Genomic DNA, 20,197 nt, shown 5'->3' on the forward strand with positions numbered 1-20,197 from the left:
CTCTCCCCACCCCTCCCCCCCCCGGCCTCTCAGTGCCTGCTGCCCAGAGGCCCTCTGCAGCCAGGGTGGAATGCTTGACTCATTGCCTCAGTGATGAAGCAAGCATTCCACCAGGCTGCTCACGCTGCCTGCTCTCAGCCGCCCCCTCTCCCCCCCCACCCCTGGGACTGGGTGACTCCAGCGAGGCTGAGAGGACTGGGTGGTGCCATCTTGTGGCTATGGCGCCACCAGCTTTGTGATGGAGTGATGGTTAATTTGCATATCACCCTTTCATTAGATAGGATAAGCTTGTGGGTCAACTAGACTTAAATTTTAAAAAAGAATTTTTAAAAGTATACCATTCTAGTTTAATGTTTTTTCTTTCAGCATTTTTGAAAACATTATTCTACTCCCTCTGGCTTTTATCAGCTGTCATTCTAGGTAATTGGTCTCTGTAACTGCCTATAAAATTTTCTTTGTATTTGGCATTCTCTATATTTCACCTTTTCATACCCTTCCTTACCCTTTCTTTTATATTTTCTACTAGAGGCCCGACGCATGAAATTCATGCAAGAGTAGTCCTTCCTTCCCCAGGTGGCCAGCACCCGCAGGCACCCCAGACCGGACTTCCCTCGCAGCCCCAGCTTCGTCCTGAAGGACTTTCTGGTCTAATTAGCATAGTATGCTTTTATTATTATAGATATTTTAGTCTCTCTTTATGCATTTTAGGTAATTTATTGTATGTATCTTCCAATTTTATAATTATCATTTCTGTCATATCTAATCTGATACTTCACTTGTCGATTGAATTGCTAATTTCGGTTATTACATCAAAATAAAAAGCTTTTGCACAGCAAAAGAAACCATCAACAAAACAACAAGAAAGCCCACTGCATGGGAGAACATATTAGCCAATGTTATCTCTGATAAGGGTTTAATCTCCAACATTTACAGGGAACTCATACAACTTAACAAAGGGAAGATAAGCAACCCAATCAAAAAATGGGCAATGGACCTAAATAGATACTTTTTGAAAGAAGACAGAAAGAAGGCCAAGAGACATATGAAAACATGCTCAAAGTCACTAACCATCCAAGGGATGCAAAGCAAAACAAAAATGGGGTACAATCTCACACCTGTCAGAATGGCTATCATCAACAAATCAACAAATGACAAGTGCTGGCGAGGATGCGGAGAAAAAGGAACCCTCTTGCACTGCTGGTGGGAGTGCAGACGGGTACAGCCACTGTGGAGAACAGTATGGAGTTTCCTCAAATTTAAAAATGGAACTCCTATTTGACCCAGTGATCCCACTTCTAGGAGTATATTCCAAGAAACTAGAAACATCAATCAGAAAGGATATATCCTGCCCTATGTTCATAGCAGCACAATTCACCATAGCTAAGATTTGGAAACAGCCTAAATGCCCATCAGCAGATGAGTGGATTAAAAAACGGTGGTACATCTACACAATGGAATACTATGCTGTGGTAAAAAAAGAGTTCTTACCATTTGCAACAGCATGGATGGAACTGGAGAGCATTATGATAAGTGAAATAAGGCAGTCAGAGAAAGATAAATATCACATGATCTCACTCATTTATGGAATATAATAAACAACATAAACTGATGAACAAAAACAGATCCAGAGACAGAGAAACATCAATCAGACCATCAAACCTCAGAGGGAAGGTAGGGGAGGGTTGGGGTAAGGGGGAGAGATCAACCAAAGGACTTGTATGCATGAATATAAGCCTAAGCCTAACCAATGGACACAGACACCAGGAGGGTGAGGGCATGAGTGGGAGGGTGGGGGAGCAATGGGGGGATAAGGACACATATGTAATACCTTAATCAATTAAGAAATTAAAAAAAGAAATACTTAAAAATGTCAAGAGTCCTACTTAAAGATATTCAATTCTTGTTTTATGTATTTTAATCTAGTTTTTACATAACTACCATAATATAAAGTGTTATCTTTTTAACAGAATTAAATGTCAAATTTTGTTTAAAAAATTCTCTCAATTTTTAGAAGTTCCATGTGATTCTTTTCAAAACAAACTTATAGTTAATTAATTTTTAGTGTCTCTTGTTCCTAATTCATACTTTTGATGCAAACTTTTACTACATTAAAAATATTAAATATATTTATTTTACATTCTGTATCAGATTAAGTCATTATTTTCTGTCTTTGAGAGTTGGATTCTGCTGCTAGTTGCCTCTTGTGAATTGCCATTTCAACACTAAACTCATGTTCTTAGAACTTTATTTGTGGGATATATTTAAAGTCTATATTTAAGAGATATTAAACTAGAATGTATTTGTATTTATTTCTTTTAGGTACATGCAACACTACCAATTCAGAAAATCTTCAACCTTTGGATTTTGGTTTGACGGGACACCTAGCAGTTTGAAATCTGGACACCAATACTAGTGCATATTGTCCAGTGACCATAGTAAAAATATTTGAGAACTTCTTTAGGCTCTTTTGGTGCTCCATTATCTCTCTTAATGCTATAATACAGGAGTAATTAACTTTATTCTGAGGCTCAATATTTAGCCAACGTTTCCCAGGTAATGAGAGACTCAAGAACTAAATCTTGGTTTTCTTACTCTGAGTGTAAAAGTTATTATAAAATATAAAAGGTTTTCTTACATGAGTGGGATGTACTTTATAAATAGTGGCCCAGTCTTAATTGCCAATAGTAATACAATAGAATTTTGGAGATTTTTGTTAATTTATTATCAGAACTTTCAATTAAATCATTCCTGTTGATATATGCATATGCCCCATTTTTTTCATATGTATATGTTCTGTACATTGTTTAGATTTATTTTAATTCATCTTGGTTGAAATACCAATGTATTTATTAAATTTGTGGGCTCAAGACTCCCTTAAGCTCTAGGAAAGTTTTAGCCATTATCCCTTAAATACTGTCTCCAGTATTCTCCCAGTCCTCTGCCTTTTAAATTATATTAGACATAAAGTTTCTTATTCTGTTCTCTCAGTTTGTATTTTATATTTTCCATATTTTATGTGGTGTATTCTGATCATTTCACCATAATGACCTTCTAATTTTCTTATTGATTTAATTAGATGTTTAATACATATACTTAGTTTTTATTTCAATGACTAGCCTTTGGTTTCTACAAGTTTTATTTGTTTTCATCATAAATACCTGTGCATTTTTCATTGTGCTTTATAAATTAATGTTTATTTTATACATTTATCTCTATAATTATTTTCAACATATTTAGAGTATCCAATAGTTTTCTATAATTTTAAGTTCATATGGTACTAATTCTCTTGATCATTATGAGATGACTCTAAGTCACAATGTATTATTTGTTCATGTGGGTTGTAATATTTTGTTGTGAACTAATCTTCAGTGTTTCTGTGTGTCTGAGATCCTCCCAAAAGATTGATTTATTTTATTATTTTGAGGAAGCACTCCAAGTATTTCACGAATCTGGGACCAATTTTATGTTAATTTCTCAATTCAAGAGTGTCCAGCCTTGTAGTTAATGAAAAAATGCAGACCCCCCCCCCCCCACATTCAGTTTCAATTTTCAAAAAAGATTATTTTTCTCCAAGAAGAAAATGGCACCTTCCCTGGGCAGGTGGGTCTAAGCATAGCAGCACCTGGTGGTCAAAGTGAAGATGCTGAGGCCATCCCTGGTCTGTAAAACCAATGGTGTGAGGGGAAGGAACCTATGCAACCACTCTCGAGTCAAGGGAGTTAATTTGAGTAAGTTCTGGAGGTGAGAAGCCCAAGATCAAGGTTCAGCAGAGTTGGTTTCTTCTAAGGAGCCTGAAGAAGGCTCTATTCCCAGCCTCTCTCCTTGACTTGGCCAGACTGGAAATAAACTGGAGAATATTCACCTGGAATTACCAACTGAGGTCCAGCTGAGGAGGAGACATATCAAGGAAGGACAGAAAACACCTGGAGACTGTTCCTATTGTTTCATATATCTGATTTTCCTCTTCCCTTTTCCAACTAATTTTTTTTTCTTTTTTTCACTACTCAGTTTTTTCTCTTCTTTTATTATTCTCTTTACATTTGCTCCTGCTTTCTCAACTTTTTTTCCTTTCCATACTTTAGGTCTATATGCTTTCTCCTCTATTTTCCTTTACAATTTTTTTTTCTTTTCTTATTCCTTTATTTTAAACTGTTTTCCTTCCCTTAGTCACCTAACCCTGTATCCTTATTTTCTTTATTTCAGCTCAGCATCTACATATCCCTTCCCCCCTTTGTTGTTGTTGTTGTTTGTGCTTTGTTTATTTTGTTTTTGTTTTCTCATATTTTTCTTTCTTTTTTCTATAATTCTTGTTCTCTTTTCTCTTTCCTAATTCTTCTCTGGTGGTTGCTTTTGTTGGTGCTGTAGGGATCTTGTGTATGTTTTTGGTGTTTTTATCTTTTGTTTCAGGTTTTGTTGGGTTGTATTTTGTTCTGTTCTGTCAGCACCTCCACAACAGCTCACACAATGTGCTCAGGGGTGAGCCCTGCAGTCAGGCAGGCACAGAAAAGATAAAGACACTAAAAAGAAAGATAATTTCAGGCCAATATCCCTGATGAACATAGATGCTAAAATCCTCAAAAATATATAAGCAAATCAAATCCAGAAACACATTAAAAAGATCATACACCAACACCAAGTCGGGTTTATTCCAGGGATGCAAGGCTGGTACAATATTTTCAAATCAATAAATATGATACAGCACATAAACAGATTGCAAGGCAAAAATCACATGATCGTATCAATTGATACAGAAAAAGCATTCAACAAAACCCAACACCTTTTTTGGTAAAAACTCTCAACAAAATGGGACTAGATGGATCATACATCAACATAATAAAGGCCAGATATGACAAACCTACAGCTAGTATCATATCCAATGGGCAAAAATCTAAAATAATTTCCCTTAAGAACAGGAACAAGACAAGAATGTTCACTTTCACCACTCTTATTCAACATAGTACTGGAAGTGCTAGCCATAGTAATCATACAAGAAGAAGAGATAAAGACATCCAAATGGGAAAGGAGGAAGTAAAACTCTCATTATTAACAGATGACATGATATCGTACATAGAAGACTCCATCAAAAAACTACTAGATTTAGTAAGTGAATTCAGAGAAATAGCAGGAAACAAAACCAACACTCAGAAATTGATGGCATTTTTATACACCAATAATGAACTCACAGAAATAGAAACTAAAAAAGCAATCCTATTTACCATTGCAACAAAAAAATTAAGATACTTGGGAATAAAGTTAATAAAGGAGGTAAAAGACCTGTACTCCAAAAACTACAGGATGTTGAAAAAAGAGGTAGAGGAAGATATAAACAAGTTGAAGAATATACTGTGTTCATGGATTGGTAGAATCAACATCATTAAAATGTCCATACTACCCAAAATAATGTACAGCTTCAATGTAATCCATATTAAAATACCAACAGCATATTTTACAGATCTAGAACAAACACTTCAAAATTTATATGGAAAAAAACACAAAAAACCCACAACAACCCTGAATAGTTGCAACAATCTTGAGAAAGAAGAATAAAGTTGAAGGGATCACAATACCAGGTATCAAATTATACTACAAAATTACTGTACTCAAAACAGCTTGGTACTGGCAAAATAACAGGCATATATAGATCAATGGAACAGAAGACAGAACCCAGAAATCGACCCAAGCCATTATGCTCAATTGATATTTGGCACAGGAGGCAAGAGCATACAATGGAGTTGAGACAGTCTCTTCAATAAATGGTGTTGGGTAAATTGGACAGGTACATGCAAACAAATGAAACTAGACCACCAACTTACACCATACACAAGAATAAATTCAAAATGGATAAAGGACTTAAACGTTAGATAGGAAACCATAAAAGTCTTAATAGAAGCCATATGGAGCAAAATCTCAGACACCTCTTGTAGCAATATGTTTACCAATAAATCTTATAGGGCAAAGGAAACTAAGGAAAAAATAAACAAACGGGACTACATCAAAATAAAAGCTTCTAGCCTGGCTGTGCTGGCTCAGTGTTTGAGCATCAACCTATGACCTAGGAGGTCACAGTTTGATTCCCAGTTAGGGCACATGCCCGGATTGTGGATTGGTCCCCAGTGTGGGGCATGCAAGAGGCAGCAGATCAATGATTCTCTCTTATCATTAATGTTTCTTTCTTTCTCTCAATCTCCCTTTCTCCCTGAAATCAATAAAATATATTTTAAAAAATCAAAAAATCAAAAGCTTCTGCACTGTAAAAAAGAAACCATCAACAAAATAAAAAGAGAGCTTACTGCATGGGAGAACATATTTGCCAATGATACATCCAATAAGGGGTTAATTTCCAAAATATATAGGGAACTCATACAACTTAACAAAAGGATGACAATCCAATTAAATAATGGGCAAAGGACCTAAATAGACATATAGAAGCCCAAGGGACCTATGAAAAAATGCTCAAAGTTACTAATCATCAGAGAGATGTAACTTAAAACAACAATCAGAAATCAGCTCACACCTGTCAGAATGGCTATCATCAACAAATCAATAAAGGACAAGTGCTGGCAAGGATGTGGAGAAAAAAGAACCCTCATACACTGCTGGTGGGAATGCAGACTGGCGCAACCACTATGGAAAACAGTATGGAGTTTCCTCAAAAAATTATAAATGGAACTGCCATTTGACTCAGTGATCCCACTTCTAGGAATATATCCTAGGAAACCTGAAAACCAAACAGAAAGAATATATGCACCCCTATGTTCATAGCAGCATAACTTACCATAGCTAAGATTTGGAAACAGCCCAAGTGCCCATCAGTAGATGAGTGGATTAAAAAGCTGTTGTACATTTACAACAATGAAGTACTATGCAGCTGTAAAGAAGAAAGAACTCTTACCATTTGCAACAGCATGGATGGACCTGGCGAGTATTATGCTATGGTAAGTGAAATAAGCCAGTCAGAGAGACATAAGTATCACTTGACCTCACTCATATGTGGAATCTAGTGAACAAAATAAACTGATGAACAAAATAGATCCAGAGATACAGAATCATGTAACAGACTGTGGAATCTCAGAGGGAAGAGGAGGTCGGGGGGGGGGGGCAGACGGGCAGTGATTAACCAGGGAACTTTTATGCATATATGCATAATCCATGGACACAGACATTAGTGTGGTGAAGGTTTGGGAGGGTGGATGTGGTGTGGAGGGGGGTCAATGTGAGAAAAAAAACAAACAAAGGGGACATCTGTAATACTTTCAACAATAAAGAAAAAAAATTAAAATATTATTTTTCTCCAGCTACCATCTCTGTCAGATGAATTGAGTTTGTGAACAGGATTTAAGTATTCTCCCTTCACATGCCGAGGGAAGCCTTTGAAGGTTCTGTTTTAGGCAGGATTTTATTTATATTTTTAATTTATTTATCCCTTCTTTATTGCATTTATTGGGGTGACATTAGTTTACAAAAACATACAGGTTTCAAGTGTACAACTCAACAAAAGATTATCTTCACACTGCATCTTGCACCCATCACCCCAAAGTCTCTTCCTGTCCTAATTTTCTTCACTTTTGCCCACCTCCACCTATGGCCCACATAGCTTTCCTTCTGGCTAACACCACATTTACATCTGTGTAGTAACATGTTATGTAAGGACACAGACACATATTTCCTACTAAAAGGTCTTTAAAGCTTTCTCCTGTTAGGCCTTGAATGCAGATCCAATAGCATAGGAGATGATGTGCTCATTTATGGCAACTGGGGGAAGAGACATCCCATCTTATACTTTGAGCTCAGCTATGTGTATAAAACTTTATAAAATTTATATTTTATGCAGAATTCCCATACATTGAAATGAGGGATGAAGGAATCAGTCTGTCATCTTACTGGAAATTGATTCTAGCTGAACATATTCTATTTACTAAACAAACATTAAACTGATTCTATTACACAACTAAAGATTAGAAAAAAATGCTATAGAAATAGCGATAAATATTATCTCAAACAATATAGAACAACATAAAATCCTTACTTGTCCAATTTCTTTCTTAGTTCTTGTGATATGTTAATTACAAAATTGAAGCTGAGAAAATAAAAATTCTATAAGCAAATATCTCTTTGGTTCATTTTCTTTAGCAACCATTATTAGTCTTTTATATTCACAATCCTGTTTACTAAAGAACATTATTCTGTCTCTAAAGAATAAAATTATGTATGTCCCCAAATTCTCCAAGGATCTTGCATTGGCAGCTGACAATCTCTATTGTTATTCCAAGGTAAAGAAAAAATCTGTGTGGCAATTTAAAAAAAAATGTTTTCCCCTTATTTAACTCTCAAAACTAATTGCTTACCATTATGTGATAGGAAAAAATACACACCAAAAAATGAGTGACAGACTATCAAAACTAGGTCCATACATTATTTTGGCAGCTCTGTGATTAATTTTCTTGTACTCTCTGCTTCATGTTTTAAAAAATCCAAACTAACAAAAGCATAATGGTACAGAGATGTTTTTCCCATTTTTTTTTCCTAAAGAACACTTGTTCTTCACAGCCACTCAAACAGGAATCCTATCATGAAACTGAAATGAAATTTCCCCCTTTGTACTGCAACTATCCAGATGTGAAAGTCTGCAGAATCTATTCCCCTTGTAGAAATTCATAATCACATTTGCATATCAAAAGCCCTGAAATTTTCTAGAGTAAGGAGACTTTTCTTAACCCAGTTTTTCTCAAACTTATTTGGACATTCAATATTTTTTGAATAATCCCCACAGCATTTTGAGAAGCACTGAGATCAAGCTTGGTGTCTGCAATACCTTACATGTGACCTTGGATATATTTCAATAACTTCATTTACTTTTTATATTATAAAATAGCAACGAAAATACTACTTACTTGTGGGGGTTATTAGTGGGATCAACCTAGATACATGTGACAGCTCTTTGTAGATGTAAAGTTCTATTCAAACTCAAATAATATTTAAAAGTTAATGGAAAAAGGTTTACAATATAAAAGTGTTTCCATTTTACAAAACTATTCACTTAAAGACTAATTTATATAATACATTTCTTCTGGCATTTGAAGTGAATCTATGGGCCTGGCCAGGTAGCTCAGTTGGTTAGAGTGCAGTCCCTATATGCCAAGGTTGCAAGTTCGATTCCCAGTCAGGGCTCATGCAAGAAGCAACCAGTAAATGCATAAATAAGTGGGACAACAAATGGATGTTTGTCTCCCTTTCCCTCTCTCTCAAATAAATAAAAATAAATTGTGCACTAATTTTACACTACTTACCCTATATTTCTGAGTCTCTACCTCTGAAATAGGAAAGAAATAATTCATTTTAAAGTCAGCTATCAAATGTTAAGCAATCAATAAATGCATAAATAAGGGGAACAACAAATGGATGTTTCTCTTTCTCTCCCCTCTCCTTTTCCTTCTTCCTTCCTCTCTCTAAAAATAAATAAATTGAAAAATAAAGTGAATCAACTAAGAAAGTTAGTATTCTTTAAACTTTTCAAGAACTTTTATATTTAGGAAATATATGCTGTTAAAATACTTTATTCTAATTTACTCTGATGTAGTGAAAGCTATCCTTTGCAATTCATTACTGTAACCTACCTCATATTCACCCTTCAGCACCTCAATGTTAGGCTTCTAGAACTTTTTGTCTTTTCTCAATATACACACTTCCAAAAGTAGCTGCAATAAAATCTGCTGTTGTGGACAATTGTCTTAAATTCCCAATTGGCATGTATAATTATAAGGAGTATAAAATTACTTGCAAAGGAGAAAAAAATCCCTATTAAGTATTAGCTGCCTAGATTATATATCAACGTTCCACTAAAGGTTCACTGTTCCTAAATGGCAGAGTGGCTACGTTGTTATAATACCTATGCAAAAATATAGGCAAAAAAATTTTCATGAAGAAACAATATGTGCAATGGTCCTAAGATGGAAATTATTTGGTATAAGTACAGGAGAACCTTTTATACCTCTATGACAGGAGACTGGCAAAAAGGAAGATAAATTTGGAGTAATAGGAGTGATAATCAGGGCTCACATTATGTAGAAGCTCAAAGGATTTTGGTGAAAGGTAATGATCAGCAGGGAGTTGACAGAATTTCACTTATGCTCCTCTCTGGCTTCACCAGGGAGAATATAGTATAAGTGAGAAAAGACTGAAAGCAAGACTTAGAGGCTGCTGGAGTAACAAGGATGAGAGATGATCATCCTGTAGTCGATTTTCACAATGAGCAGTGTTAATTGGAACAAATGTATTTTGTGGCCCAGTGGTTGAGCGTCGACCTATGAACCAGGAGGCCATAGTTTGATTCCCTGTCAGGGAACATGCCCGGGTTGCCAGTTAGATCCCCAGTGTGGGGTGTGCAGGAGGCGGCTGATCAATGATTCTCTCTTATCATTGATATTTCTATCTCTCAGGATTTGAAGTGAATTACATGGATAATATAAGAGAAAAATGGAATCATGGATAATGTCTAGGTTTTTTACTAAGTGGAAGGGCAATTTACACTCAAAGAGCTCCATAGGAGCCAATTTATGTAGGGGAGAAATCAATTATTCATGACTTGGCTACCTTATCTTTGAGATACATGTTAGATATCCAAAATAAAAAGTTGAATAAGAGTTGTTGGATATAAAATATTGAATATCAGCATTATTTACTTGGAATTTGAAACTATAGGATATCCAGGGTAATGGAGTTATAGTTAGAAAAGGGACATTTCCTTCTTTTACTAAGATTTTTATATTTTTTGGTCTCTTAAAGATTTATTGGATTTATTGGGATGATATTGGTTAATAAAATTACATAGCTTTCAGGTATATAATTCTATAATATACCATATGTATGCAGATACACACACACACACACACACACACACACACACACACACACACACTAAGTGGCCAGATTATTATGCGTTCAGAGATCATAATAATCTGGCCACTCAGTGTATATTGTATTGTGTGTTCACCACCCAAAGTCAAGTTTTTCCTCACCATTTATCCCCCTTTTCCCCTATTCTAACTCCCCCCACCCCTTTCCCTCTGGTAATCACCATACTGTTGTCTGTGTCTATGAATTGTTCTTATTGTTATTTTTGCTTATATAGCTCTGACATGGACATAGTCCCTGAAGTGCACTAATATTTACACTACTTAGCCTATATTTATGGGTCTTTACTTCTGAAATAGAAAAATTAATTCCTCATTTTAAACTCAGCTATCAAATATTAAGCATTTTACAGTCCTGCCTACAATCTTCAATTGCCACTGCTAACATATGAAAGACTAATTGAAATTCAGTAAGTCCAATAAAGACTAAAGTTTATAGCTAGAGAGAATAGAAAGGGACATTTAAGAGAAAGATGAGAAAAACAGAAAAGAGAAGCCTGGCTGGTGCGGCTCAATGGTTGAGGGTTGACCTATGGACCAGGAGGTCACGGTTGGATTCCTGGTTGGGGCACATGCCCTGGTTGTGGGCTTGATCCTCACTGTGGAGCATGCAGGAGGCAGATTCACAATGATTCTCTGCCATCATTGATGTTTCTATCTCTCACTCCCTCTCCCTTCCTCTCTGAAATCAATAAAATACATTAAAAAAAAAACAAAAAAAAACAGAGAAGAGGAATGAAGAGCGGGGTAAGGAATTTTGAAACTCTGACCACATGTGCTACATCAGGGCCACTGTAGGATTATTCCAAATATAACTTTTGGTTAAGCTATTTGCTTGTGGATATTACAAATGGCCTCATCATAGAATAATTGGGAAAGATGCCTTTAACCAGTGGACATGTCAAATCAGTTTCTTAATATATGTTACTATTGGTGAAATATAATGGAATATAAAGATACGTCTTGGATATATCAACCAACTATCATATTTTAGGACTAATTAAAATATAAAGTCAAATATATTACAACATAAAATTGGTTATTCTTCATACATACTGTTATTGCTTGTATTATCATGGAAAATCAAGATTTAACTAAAAATATTTTCCCGAATTCAGCACCTTCTGAATTTTGAATCTTTCAGATATAAAATCAAGAAATGGTTTGTGGGAAAATATATCTTGTTATTTTACTGTAAGTTATTTTTAAGTTTTTATAGTGGCTTAGATATCCTTACTTTATTTCACCAAACATTTTGTTATTATGTTTTACAAATATTGTTGGGAGACTATTATGTGTAATTAATTACATAATGATATTTTAAGTGTGTTTTATAGAGAATTTTTATACTGTGTCTGTTTAATTATAAAGTGTTAATGACTCACATTTACCAGGTTGTAAAAAATTTAATCCCGCATATAGAGTGTGTTTTAATATTTGAGGATAATTAGAATGGAGAAATTAGTAGTCAGATAATTAAAAGCAAAGGACTTCTTGAATGATCTATTATATCAAGGCAAAATTATTTTACCTGAATTTCCTTTATAGTTGTCTAATCTTTCAATTCTTTGTGCATTCACAAACACAGGCTTTCTACTGTAAGCTTGACTTATTTATGACATATTATGGTCATAACATCTAATATAAAGAATGATGATCTGAAAAGTGCAATCAGCTGGAATTGGAGGTCACATGTAATATAGTTTAGCCTGACCGACGTGGCTCAGTGCTTGAGTGTTGGCCTATGAACCAGGAGGTCAGGGTTCGATTCCCAGTCAGGGTACATGCCTGGGTTGTGGGCTCGATCCCCAGGGAAGGCGTGCAGAAGGCATCCAGTCAGTGATTCTCTCTCATCATTGATGTTTCTGTCTCCCTCTCCCTTCCTCTCTGAAACCAATTATATATATATATTAATTGTATATATAATTATCTCAATTATATATATATTAATGTAATGTAGTTTAAATATGTTGTATTACATCCAATGTCTCAAAATATTCAGCTGCTATTAAATCTTAGGGTACCGGATTTCACAGAAAACAGTGTATTCATGGATTTTTGTAACATGTAAAAGAAGTCACAATAATATGAAGTATATTTTCCCTTGATTACTAAGAAGCATTAACAAAATTATATGCTTATAAGTTATGTTAATTGCCCTGACATATTTTCAAATATACACCATATTAAATGGAATCAATAATATCACATAAGAATCCCCTCCCCCCAAAAGTCTCACCTATGGATTAAAACAAATGAAATTGCCATTATATAGGTAAAAAATGGTTGACTACCTGTTGATTTCATATGATTCAATCTACTACAATTATAAAGCCTCATTTTCCTGGCTCTGAAATCCTGGTTTTGGGAGGAGCACTCTCTTAGTCTAATTACAGAGTGGTAACCATTCCTCTTCACTTTACAACTTCTTGGAATATAATGAAAACATGTATGTGTTAAAAAAATTTCTACGGTTTATATACCTATTACAAATAAAGAGCTAAGAAGACCCAGTTTCCGTTTATCAATCACCTTTTAAAAGACAGAATCACACATTTTCCAGCCACTTGTTTGAAAGAGGAGCAGTTATTCCTTTTTCTTTGGTTTGAAATATTTTAGTAGTCACAATATTTAACATTTTTTCAATCTGCTATCAATTTTCAACCGTCTTAACTATGTGTATAACTAGGCATCCATTTCTTCTAATAAACTGTTTAACCCATTAAGTAGATCAGCCAGGTATGAGGACTAAGCTATTATTTTTTAAGTCAATGATATAAGGGCTTATGCAAGGTGATATAAGATGATTCACAAAATATTTATTATTTTTCATGTATACATTAAGAAAGCAAAAGTAGCATGAGATGATCTCAGGAAAGCAATTTTTGATTAGACACTGAAATAAAGTAAATGTATGATAAATTGACAAATTACACTGCCTATGTTATGAAAAATGATGCAGCAAAAATATGTATTTTTCAATTTTGGTAAGGGGCTGCTTCCTATGATCTGTTAATTTATTATATTGTTAATCTGAAAAATTAACCACTAGTGTTACAGAAGCCCAAAGTGAGGGGAAACTACTCATTTTCAGAATGCATATTAGAAGTTTGAAATTGCACCCAGATTTTGTTGTGTTTTTTTTTTTTTATTGTTTTCCAGTTTTGTTAGTAGGCCACTGTTATTAGAGTAGCAGCTGCAAACACATACGTGGGTTTGCCAGTAACAACTCACAATTTGTGCAAAGTTGAGTCTTCGAAACTGAGCAAATTTGCTCTCAATTTCCCTCCAGCGATTGCTGAGCTGGATCTGAGTTGGCTCCACTGCCATTGCGGCCCCATCCTTAGACAAGCCCTCAGCTTGCCTACGCACTGCATTCAGCTCCTCTTTCTTCTTCTGCAATTCACGATCAATTTCCTATTGAGCAAAACCAATACAGGGCCCAGGGCAGTTAGCTAACCACATCAACCAACCTATAAGCAGCACATACTTCGCTCAGAAATTTCATAGGCTGTTGTCATTTTATTGTCATTTTTCATAATTTACAAATATGGAAGCCATTAATGTCATCTTCACCCAAGAATCCAAATATTATTTCATTTATCCTTTGAATGCTCAGTTCCAGCTAGATATCCTAATTAAGAAAATATTTGAATTGATCTAATATTTTTCCTCTTCTCAATTCCTCTGCTGTTTTGGGGGTTGACCCAAATTGGAGTGATTATTTATTATTAGGGACCATCCATATAGAATATAATTTAGAGGGTAAATCAATAAATTTTTATTTCCTTTTAATAAAGTTTTGAGGAACTCAACAGAGAATGAAGCAAAATAAAAAGTAAAGAAAGAACAGAAAAAAACATCTTCAGACAATATGCAAAAACATCTATAGAGATTTGACAATGATGTGTGAAGATGCTCTGATGAAATGAATGTGCTAACATGAGAAAGAAGCCGTCCATATACCAATAAGTCATTTGTTCATCTGGAACAAAGATACACAAAGTCAATTACAATTTTACCAGAAAACACATGACATTTCTTAATTAATTTGTACATTGTCTAAAAATAAAAGTTTATTCACTCAACATTAAGTCGGTTGAAAACACTTAATACAATACAATTACTAAAAATTACAATACAAGGAAATACATAAAATCAGAGAGAACACTAATAAACAACCATATCAACATTTTAAATATGATCCACACAGTTTAAGTTAAGTAAATAAAATGGTAGCAATAAAATCTAGGATTGACATTCTAAAACAACATTACCTTTATTTTCCTTTCATCTCTCGGTTCAGGTAGACTGGCTAATTTTTTTTCAATATCATCCAAGCATTTCAGGAGATCATCAGCCTGCCTCTTGTACTGATACCACTGATGAGAAATTTCTAGAGCCTTTTTTCTTCTTTGAGACCTCAAATCCTGTTCATGGTGCAGATATTATTAAAATATCAATATATATGTATGGTACACGTCTGGCTGTAGTTATTTAAAAATAATTTGATTCCCTCACCTCCTTGTATAACTTTGATTAAATTTCCATTAAAATGCTGAACATACAAATAGATGATCAAATTATGTACTTATGTGGCAGAACCATGAAGCTAAAAAACCTGAATGACCAGCTTAAAGTATTTTCTCTTGGCATGTTTAAACTTGATTAGAAATTCTGTTAAGTGAACTAAATGATCATGTAATCTATTTGAAATAGTTTAATATGAATACAATTGATCTAACTAGATACTTGTACAAACCTAAGTTTGTATTTGACTTTTAAAATAGGTTAACATTTTCTAAAATTTATATCTTACACCCTGGGTTCATACACAAACATTTTTTTAAATTTCTTTATTGATTAAGGTATCACATATTTGTCCTCATCCCCCCATTCCCATCCCAAACCCCTCCCCACACATGCCCCCACCCCGCTGTTGTCCGTGACCACTGGTTAGGCTTATATGCATGCATACAAGTCCTTTGGTTGATCTCTCCCCCTTACCCCCACCCTCCCCTACCTTCCCTCTGAGGTTTGACAGTCTGATCGATGCTTCCCTGTCTCCAGGTCTGTTTTTGTTCATCAGTTTATGTTGTTCATTATTTCCCCCAGATGAGTGAGATCATGTGACACTAGAAATACACTTATAAGAACCAGAAATGAGACAAGCAATAATGGTTATGCTGAGAGGCAAATGAGTCAGCATAGACTGATGAACAAGAACAGATCCAGAGACTGAGAAATGTCGATCAGAACCTCCATACACAAACATTTTAAGTCTATATGGTCAAGTAACTTCATTCATGGTTTTAGAAATCCCTGTGAAAATGTTTTATGGGCCATTAATATTTTATGATTAGAAATGTAAAATCACCTTAACTAATGAGATAAATTGTTTCAAGCTATCCTATATAATAAAAGGCTAATATGCAAATCGACTGAACAGCAGAATGACCAGTCGCTATGACGTGAACTAACCACCATGCACGTAGGCAGATGCACAATGCAGGAGCTGCCTTCTGGTGGTCAGTGCGCTCCCACAGGGGGAGTGCCGCTCAGCCAGAAGCTGGGCTCACTGCTGGTAAGCGCAGTGGTGGTGGCTGGAGCCTCTCCTGCCTCCGTGGCAGCACTGAGGATGTCTGACTGTTTGGGCCTAAGCTGTCAGACATCCCCCGAGGGCTCCCAGATTGTGAGAGGGCACAGGCTGGGCTGAGGGACCCCTCCGCCCCCGCGAATGCATGAATTTCATGCACCAGGCTTCTAGTATACATAGAAGTGTGAAAATGGCATTCCCATGAATGTACATGAAAATGACAATTTATATGTTATAAAAATGCTTTTGATTTCAAGGCTTGCATGGCCAAGTTCTTCTTACTCTATCAAACCATGCTCCAAATGCAAAATAATGCATTATTTTAAAAAACAAAGGGATAGTACATGGTATCCAATCAACCAGATGAGATAAATAAGGGTGGCTGATTTAATAAGTCAACAACAGGTCAATTAATTATCTTGCTTTGTACAAGCACAACCAATGTCTTCTCTGATCAATACGATTTGTTGAAATACCATTTTATGGTAACACGAGGGAACATAGGAGCTCAGAATACAGCTTTCATTTTGTCAGAGCAGTAGCAATTAGGGATTCATGTACAGATTTAATTGGAACAAAATAAAATAATGAGTTTCAAAGAACTGCTGAAATATTCATTGCATTAGAAGGTTTTTAACTTATTTGAACTACTTTATAAGGATTAGAATTGGACTCAATGGACAGGTTGACATATATACTGAACTGTGTGGTGTAGATTGGTTTGGCAAATGGAGTAGATTTTCATTCACTGCTTCTAACACATATTTTCAATAATAATATAGATTTTGCTCTCCATTTTGTTTAAAATTGGGGATGTAAAATTTGCTGCAGTTTACATTTTTAGTTGGATTTCTAAATCTCTTGTAGAGGTAATAAATGCCTGGGATGAGACAGATGGAGTGCTGCTTTTTTCAAAGGTACCAAGACACAGCCATGTGAAAGGAGAGTTGAACAGTGCCTTATCCATGACACAACTCATGTCTTTGCCAAAAGAAATGGTTTCTGCTCATACAGTATGAAACTCCTTTGATTTACTAAGCACAAGGTGATGTGTACTGTGTAAAAATATTTAGAGACATTCTATATGTTTCTTTAGAGCTATACCAGATAAACACTAAACACTGCTGTTCTGTAAGACACATCTCATCCTATGACCAGTGTAGATGCTCCTTTCTGTAAGCTTGGTCACAGTTGGAACATTACGAGTTACAGATTTCTGATTTTCTGAGCACACTGTGGCTTGCTCTTGTTTTCCCTCTAGAAACAGACCTTTGGTATTTACTATATTTCTCAGCAGTTACCTTCAGAACACCTGCTGGCCAATTAGACTTTCCTTGTGGATTACTTGCAGGCACAATATTGTGTAATTACTTTCTCAGCAGTGTTTATTTGGTTGTCTGGCTATATGGGAAAAGGTTTTATACTCTTATTGCCATATAGAAAGCAGACTCCATCCACTTACTAGTAGATCCACCTACATAGATACATAGCTTGAAAAGAGTGATTTACAATGAGAAGTTGGGCTATTAACAGCGTTAGAAAATCAGCCATGCATGCAAATAGTGAACACTGCAAAGCACATAAAAAAGGATTATTCCACAAAACTCTTCACATGTCCAGTATCAGCTCAAGAACCTCCCACATATTACTATAGAGAAACCAGTACTTTATTATGTCCTTCCTGCACAAATCCACACGAATCATGTGGGTACTTGAAGCAATACACTGTCACTGGTTAGTAGGAGAGTACCAGTTCTTCTTTAAGGACATAAAAATTATTTTGAGGATTCCTGCACAAATAAAATTAGACTCTTGCAGATGCTTAGTTAGTTGCAGAGTGAATCTTGAAGGGAAAATGAAATTTATTGAATAATGCAAGTAGAATCCCAGGCCTTACTAAATAAGCAATGGGCTACAAAAAAAAATGGACCTACTCTAAATAAAATCACTAAAATACAAGAATCAAAAAGCCCAAAAATATAGATTGGTTATTTTGGCAGTTAAGCAGGGTTTTCAAGATAAATGTAAACATAACTTCTAAGAATAAACTAGTAGAAAACAAAATGCAGAAATGCTACACATGGTGTATTTTCATATCTTTGGATTTCTACTCAGCAAAAATTGTCTAACAAAAAAAAACCCCTCAAAATTGTTAAGCAACACATCTTTCAAAATTAAAGACACCACTCAAAAATGTTAAATAAATCACACACATTGAACAGGGAAATAGTGTATTTCTGGTGAGTAAGATTCTTAAGCATATTTTATTTATGCACAATATATTTTACCCTACATATGAAAAGAAACCACAGGCAAGGTATATTATAATTTTAGCTCTAATACCTTGAGAGCATTATGTTTTGTCTGTAACAGCTGCTGTTTTATCTTTATTTCCTCTCGCTTTCTCTCATCTGTGATTCTTTGTTGTAAGTTGTCTCCTCTTTGCAACAATTCTTTTACAGTACCCTCATTGTCTTCACTCTGATTAAAAACAACAAGTACAGTCTTCATTTTGGTTTTTAAAAAGCTGTACATCATTAACACAGATAATAAAACATGTTATTTAAACACAAAAAAATCTAATTTGAAACTCTCAAGGAATGTTATTATAAGAGACTGTGCTCACAGTTTTTATTTTATATGTTGTACTTTAACTTTAAAAGAAGTTTTCTCTGGTCTAGTTCAAAAGGACACATTTGATAAGGGGCATATGTAGGCAGATGGGGGAATAAGGTACTTCATCATTTCAGACAAGTCCTGAATTGCTGTGAAAGCATTCTTTTGGCTTTGATTTTCAGTATATTTTTAGAAATTGAAAATGTTAGGAGAAGTAAACTAAACTGGTCGTTTATAATGCTAAGTAATCCATATAAGAATATGGATGTGGATGTGTGAGTATGAGATGGCAACAAATCTTACAATTTTAACAATCACTTTTAAGTGAAAATGTTTTAAATGTACACTAATTTCTAATAATATCTGATTTAAATAACCTAAATGTCCAAATTCATGATAAATATTAGGGCATTAGTAAAAAATAGTGTGTTAAATTGCTGTCAAATATTGCAAATCATTTCTTAAAAATGTCATATGTGCATATTATTTTTAAACAAATACAATCAAATAAGTATTTAAATACAGATTAGAAAAATGGCTTTAAATGTTTTTGATATGTATTTTGCTTTTTTGGACTCCAAAAATATTTTTACTTTATGTGCTTTGAATTTATTTGAATAAGTGCTGGTTTAATATACTAACATATATAACCATGTAATATTTCATGTCTAGTTTCTTATATTTCTTTCAACTCAATGTATGAAAACTTTCAATCAAGGAGGCTTATCCTGCAATGGTACCCAAGGTAATCTGATGAGCTAAGAATAACAAATATTATAAAATTCTTTAAAATGCACGTGTGTGTCTGTATAACTCTTGATGGAGTCAGATATCACATTTTCAACTCTATAGTACATATTTAAACTTCTACACACAACTGAGGAACTATTTTTCTTTTAGAATAAATGGGGTTTTTATCTGAGATTTGTCAGTTACTAGTATATTGAAATAATGTAACGCAGACATATGCAGGGTTGGGCAAAAGTATGTTTACAGTTGTGAGTACACAAAACACAGCTTATCCTTGTATTATTCTTTATTATTATACTATTTATCATACAAACAACTATAAACA

General features: G+C 34.7%; 1 protein-coding gene across 1 annotated transcript in view; it reads right to left on the bottom strand.

The window, feature by feature from the left end:
• DMD (dystrophin) overlaps positions 1–20,197 on the bottom strand; it is a 2,407,712-nt gene that overhangs the window by 1,423,476 nt on the left and 964,039 nt on the right. Inside the window, 3 exon segments of the mRNA XM_080651877.1 lie at positions 14,145–14,327; positions 15,188–15,340; positions 18,850–18,987. Coding sequence (XP_080508003.1) covers positions 14,145–14,327; positions 15,188–15,340; positions 18,850–18,987 — 474 coding nt within the window.

Source organism: Plecotus auritus (assembly GCF_963455305.1).
Source record: "Plecotus auritus genome assembly, chromosome: X".
Classification (NCBI taxonomy): domain Eukaryota; kingdom Metazoa; phylum Chordata; class Mammalia; order Chiroptera; family Vespertilionidae; genus Plecotus; species Plecotus auritus.